At 37.7% G+C, this 6,257-nt stretch overlaps 1 protein-coding gene across 1 annotated transcript in view; it reads left to right on the top strand.

The window, feature by feature from the left end:
• The window catches only part of LOC106880200 (structural maintenance of chromosomes protein 3), a 55,947-nt gene that overhangs the window by 42,544 nt on the left and 7,146 nt on the right, over positions 1–6,257 (top strand). The window contains exons 26-30 of the mRNA XM_052972905.1: positions 512–601; positions 2,081–2,167; positions 3,269–3,412; positions 3,709–3,777; positions 4,792–4,884. Coding sequence (XP_052828865.1) covers positions 512–601; positions 2,081–2,167; positions 3,269–3,412; positions 3,709–3,777; positions 4,792–4,884 — 483 coding nt within the window. The remainder of the gene's footprint in view (positions 1–511; positions 602–2,080; positions 2,168–3,268; positions 3,413–3,708; positions 3,778–4,791; positions 4,885–6,257) is intronic.

The raw sequence follows: 6,257 nt of genomic DNA, 5'->3' as shown, positions 1-6,257 counted from the left end.
CGGGTATAGAATAGGTACAGTACATAGGAGAGCGGGTATAGAATAGGTACAGTGCATAGGAGAGCGGGTATAGAATAGGTACAGTGCATAGGAGAGTGGGTATAGAATAGGTACAGTACATAGGAGAGCGGGTATAGAATAGGCGCAGTGCATAGGAGAGCGGGTATAGAATAGGTGCAGTGCATAGGAGAGCGGGTATAGAATAGGTACAGTACATAGGAGAGCTGGTTGTGGGTGCATGTGTGAGCAGGGGCATAAGGTTTAGAGGAGTCTTGAGCTGGTGTTTGGTGTTAGGAAGGGAACACGACTGTAAAAAAAATGATGCCAAAAACAGAACAAATGAGATGTGACCCTGCCATCCATCTGAGAGGGTAGTAGGTCCGCATAAGAAATGTGTGAGATGAAGGAGGTAGTGTGCAGCAAATAAATCATTTAAAGTTTTCTATGCCAAGTAAACAGTAATAGTGTTGTATGCTTCTGTTATAGTTGTGTCTGCAATTTGATGTTTCAGGGCCAGGAACGAGAACAACAAGAAAGAATCAATGAAGATGCAAAAGAGTTGGAAAAGATGACCAACAAACAGAGTTTATTGCTGAAAAAGGTGGGCTGCTATTGTGTTTTATGTTTGGTTATCTCACTGAGTAATGAGGCAACAGTGTCTCTTTCACATATTCTTTATTTTTGGTTTCTATCTCATCATCATCTTCCCCAATTTATACTGTTTTACATTTCTCCTAAACATGGTTTTGTATGCCCAGCACACTTACCAAACTTCACATTTGTTTTTAAAAGCTATTCATCTAATTTCTCCACATGTTTCTCTTTCATTTTTCTTGTGCCTTTTCTTTACACACCTTCAGAAGCTTATCACAAACTTCACCATCTCTTCACAAATCACTTCAATTCGGAGTAGTTTCTCTTCTGCAATCCAAAACTACCAATTTTCTTGAGAGTTCTCTTCTTTTGATTTTACTTCTAAGATCTACATCTCTATGGAAACCTAAATTTCCTTACGCCCTTTTTCTCCCAATGTTTGAGTATGCTCTACTCCTATTTCTTGATGTTATACTTTTGGCTTTGTAAGGAGGTAGTTTTCTTCACAAACTCTTTGTCTTTTATTATAAGATCTGTATTTCCATATATTTTCTATCTTTTTGACTTATGGTGCACTGGAAATTAAGTAAAAATTTACTGGAGCATTTCACAAGCTAGTCAGAGAAAACTGTATTATAAAATTAAAAATTACAAAGAAATATGGAAAATATTGCTTTTTAAAATAATCTGACTATGCATAACACTCTTTTCAAGACACTAAGTTTGGATTTTCTAAAATCTTAAATTATATTTTTAAAAATTCACAGACATTGTTTGGGAACCATTGACAAACATTTTACATAATCTTTGTGTCTCTAGTAAGTCTCTTCACATTCTCTCATTGTCGTCGCTGTTACCATCATCATCACCCCCATTATTATTATTTGGCCGTTGCCAGTACCGCCTGACTGGCTCCCGTAGGATTTTCGAGCGAGATCGTTGCCAGTGCCCCTGGACTGGCTTGTGCGGGTGGCACATAAAAGACACCATTTCGAGCGTGGCCGTTTTCGTGCGGGTGACACGTAAAAGCACCCACTACACTCTCTGAGTGGTTGGCGTTAGGAAGGGCATCCAGCTGTAGAAACTCTGCCAAATCAGACTGGAGCCTGGTGTTGCCATCCGGTTTCACCAGTCCTCAGTCAAATCGTCCAACCCATGCTAGCATGGAAAGCGGACGTTAAACGATGATGATCTGTTTTCTATGCTGGCATGGATTTATCTCTTATATCTATTCTGTATATATCTCCATATCTATTCTCGATATCTCTGTTAAGTCTCTTCACAATCTGTAAATATCTTTCTATCTACTCAAGTTCTTCAGTTCTACAAAAACCTTACAGCTTTTACTTTTGTGTCATTTAAGACTTCCACCTGCCTTATATAAATGTCCTACTTGAGTAAAGTGAACACAATTATGCTATTTAATTTAGGCTTTAATTTATGTTTTTGTGCAAGCTAATTAACGAATCACTATTTCTTATCACAGAAAGACGAGTGTATGAGGAAAATCCGGGAGTTGGGCTCCCTCCCCAGTGACGCGTTTGATAAATATCAAGATCTTAGTTTAAAGCAGGTGAGTAACTCTTTCCCACTTTCTAATTTGTACTCCTCTTTTCCTCCTCCTCCTCCAGACTTTCTCAATTAGTGTGAGCTGCTTAGGCTTTTACTACGGACCACTTCTATGACTAAATCATAGAGGACGTCTGTAATTGATGGTGGATGGACATTAAGTTGAAATCATTTGCTAAGATCAAATATGGTCAGCAGCTGAAAAGTGTTCAGAATAAAAGAAAAATACACAAAGAAAATGGAAGACAAAACACAAGAGAAGAAACATTTTTAATGTTTTTTGTTTTTTCAGTCCTGAATTTTTTAAAACTAGTTTTTCTATATACAAAAGAGATTGTTTATTTGTTGGAGCTATTGTTTTTCAATCATTTAAGAAGTAGGCGTGAGACATGTTCAGCCAGGAAGCGAAGAGTAAAAAGAGTTATGTGTATTGTTCAGGACCACAATAGCTTTAGTAAAGCTTGAACTTATGACCATGTGTTCAGTAGTCCAACACTTTATATTCTTCTTGAACTCTGTGAGATTCATTATTAGATAAGAGCTGTTTCTTTTCTGCTACAAAGCCTTCTGAATACAGCTTGCACTGAATACACTGTTAAGTTTTCTAGCCTACACCTTTCTTACATAATCATGTAAGGTCATTTACCTGAAGTGAGTAGCGTCTTGTTTGTTTTCCTACTTTAGTCTCTGCTAAGTTAACTTGAAGGTCTTTTGATTCCAGGGTTTGCTTCCCTATCTGGGATTTCTTTACTAATTCTGTTACAGACTCAGTTCTGAGAATGAAATCCTCCTACTCAGCAGGGGCAGCTGGTTTTAAATTCTTCTGTTATGGCCTGGAGGACAGGGATGGACAGGGTGGCTGACTAACAACCAATTCCTGGTGAATGCTTACCTGTAAACGAAATTCATCACTATCTCACCTTACTGGCAGCAGCCACGTACATAGCTTTCACAAGCAATTCATTTGTCCCTCGCTTCCTCACACACCACAATATTACTGAGTGAGGGATTCTGTCAAAGGTTTTCTCCGGTCAACAAATGCCAAGTATCTTGGTTACTTGTTTACATTCACTACTTTTTGCCTTTCTTTTTTCTCTCATTACAGTTGTTTAAAAAGCTGGAACAATGTAACCAGGAACTAAAGAAATACAGTCATGTCAACAAAAAAGCCTTGGACCAGTTTATCAACTTCTCTGACCAGAAAGAGAAACTGATGAAGAGGAAAGATGAACTAGATAGTGCGCACAAGGTAGGCTTTATGTAATGTTTTGGTAATGGTGAGAACTTTTAAAGAATTGGTTTCTTACTTACTAATGTGCTGTATTTGTGGGGAGAATGGATATTAGTCTTTGACTGATGCAGTGTGCTGGTGTGTGTGTTAATAAATTTTTGTATACAAATAAATGTTCTGTGTATCTAAGTTGTAATTGTGCACTGTAGGTGGTTGCATTTATATAAGAGTGTCTTCAGATGATTTTGTTTTCCATTGGGTGTTATATAAGTGTATGTGTGTATCTGTCACACAATTTCGCTTGTTTATTGCAGTCAATCCTTGATTTGATGAATGCTTTGGATCACCGCAAGTATGAGGCCATCCAACTTACTTTCAAACAGGTTGGTTTTTGTTTTGTTTCACCTATATTCTCTCTGCCTGCCTCTGTATGTTGGTCTGTCTGTCTGTCTGTCTCTCTCTCATTCATAATAGATTATCAACCATTCCTGAAATATCTTCTTAGGTTTTTTGGTGTCCTTGCAAGTTGTGTTCCTCGATCATCCCGGAGCATTGTGACATTTAAGAGACACTGCAGTGGCTCTCAGCCTTTATTATTTTTAAATATTTTGTCTCCCAGAATTCCAGCTTAAAGCTCCTTCAATCCTATTCCTATGTTTTCATATTGGCTGATACACCATTATTTCTTTCATATGATATGACTCAGTCCATCTGAAGCCAGGTATGAGTCAATTATAATGCTGTTGGAGTGTTGGTTCAAGAGTTGAGAATTCATGTCCTCTTCATAAGTGTTATTTTGTGTCCAAGACTGAGATGCTTTCTCTCCCTCACACACACACATACATACACACACACAGACACAGACATACTGTCTGCTTGGTTGTAACTATGCACCATATGGAGATACAGATCAGTTATGTAAACTGTGGGAACATTGTATGAATAACAAGCACTTTATAATATTGAGTTGAACAACACTTGAAAACTTAGAATGGATAAAAAGAAATCATTTCAGCTGTATTTTCTTTAAAAGATTTCCAATGGCATCTAAGCTACAAACTTATAAATTTTCTCTACACTATTACCCTCTCCCCATACATGTACCTATACACTATTTAAAGTCGTTCATAATGGGACTCATCAAAAATCTCTACATTCTTTGTATTGGAGTTTGCATGAAGGGCTACACCCGCAAAACGTACTGTAAACAGCTGCAAATTTTACTCCACATTACCATCAGCAAAGTTAGCTAGATCATTTGAAGTTCCTTTGCTGAAAAGATAGTGCAATATGAGTAATGTGATATGAACTTTTGCTATTTTAGTTGCTAGTCTGACACTCAATTCTTACAGAGTGCAGCTTGTAATTACTTCTAATTTTGTATTTTTTGTTTTCAGGTATCCAAATATTTTACAGAAATCTTCAAGAAGCTTGTGCCTCAAGGGCATGCTGTGTTGGTTATGAGAAAAGGAGATCAAGAACATCATGAAGTAAGTCTGTTGCATCGCAATCTGTCATTACTTATGCAACTTATTTCTATCTTTTTTAAAAATTACTTTACTTTCTTATTTTCTTCATCTTAATATTCAATCGCTGATCCTTTAATTTTTACCGTAGCACTGAGACTTACCTCTGCAGTTATGATGTGGCTTACTTTGAGTTGGAATTGGAGCAAATGAAAGAATACAAGCGCAAAGCATTAATAATATTGATACGCCAACTTGTTTTTGTACATCTGTACCTGTGGTGTGTGTCACACTTACCTCAAAGGAAGAAGTGAGTGGCAAAGCAGGAGAAAGGAGGACAGAGAGGAAGTGAGAGAGAATGAGAAAGAGTGAGTGGTGACAATTCGTTTTGTGTTTTACATACACACATTGTTCAATCAAACGCAGGAGAGAGGAAGTGAGAGAGACAGTAGATAGAGAGAAGAAAAGAAAAGTTGATAGACACATTGTTAAATCAAAGACCACTACAGTAAATATTGGATGTCACTTTCACTTTTCATTACCACATAAGGATAAAATTAACTTGCAAATAGCTGAGTACTCCACAGACATGCATATCATTAACATAGTTCTCAGGGAGATTCAGCCTCACTGGCCCTTTTGAATTACAGCTATAACTCATTTTTGCCAGCTGAGTGGACTGCAGCAAGGAGAAGTAGAGTACCTTGCTTAAGAACACAGCGTACTACAGAGAATCGTACTCATGACTTTACGATTGTGGGCTGAATACCCCTAACCACTGAGCCACGCACCTTCACTCTCTTAACCGTAGAGAAAAGGAGTGAAGCGATAGAGACAGAGAAAGGAAAGCATCGGCCATTTACAATGACAATTAGACTGAAATACGATCGATCGTTCCTTGCTTCTTTACTTTTAACAATGAAGAAGAGGGAAAGTCTTTTAGGTTTTTATTCTGGGAGTTCTAAAATGATTGAGTGTTAGTTCTCTCTTCTTTCCCCCACCCCTGGTACTTATTCGCCTTCTCTCAGGGGTGAAAGACCATGTTTTTTTTTTCAGACATGTTTAACATTTTCTCTACAAACTACAAACAAGTCCCACTCCCTTTTTTTAATTTTTTTCCGTACAAAAACTAATTGAAATTTCAATCTGGGTATAACTGTGAAAAGAGCCCAGAAAAATGGGTAACACCCCCTACAAAATGGGTGGGGAGAAAAGTTGCCAATAGGTGGCTCCACGAAATTCAATTCTATACTTTAAAGAGTGTTTTTTTACTATAGCCTCAGGCTGACCAAAGCCTTGTGAGTGAATTTGGTAGACGGAAACTGAAAGAAGCCTGTCATATATATATATATATGTGTATGAGTGTGTGTTTGTGTCTGTGTTTGTCCCCCCCCCCC

Source organism: Octopus bimaculoides, chromosome 14 (genome assembly GCF_001194135.2).
Source record: "Octopus bimaculoides isolate UCB-OBI-ISO-001 chromosome 14, ASM119413v2, whole genome shotgun sequence".
Taxonomy (NCBI): domain Eukaryota; kingdom Metazoa; phylum Mollusca; class Cephalopoda; order Octopoda; family Octopodidae; genus Octopus; species Octopus bimaculoides.
This window is presented reverse-complemented; position numbering and strand designations above follow the sequence as displayed.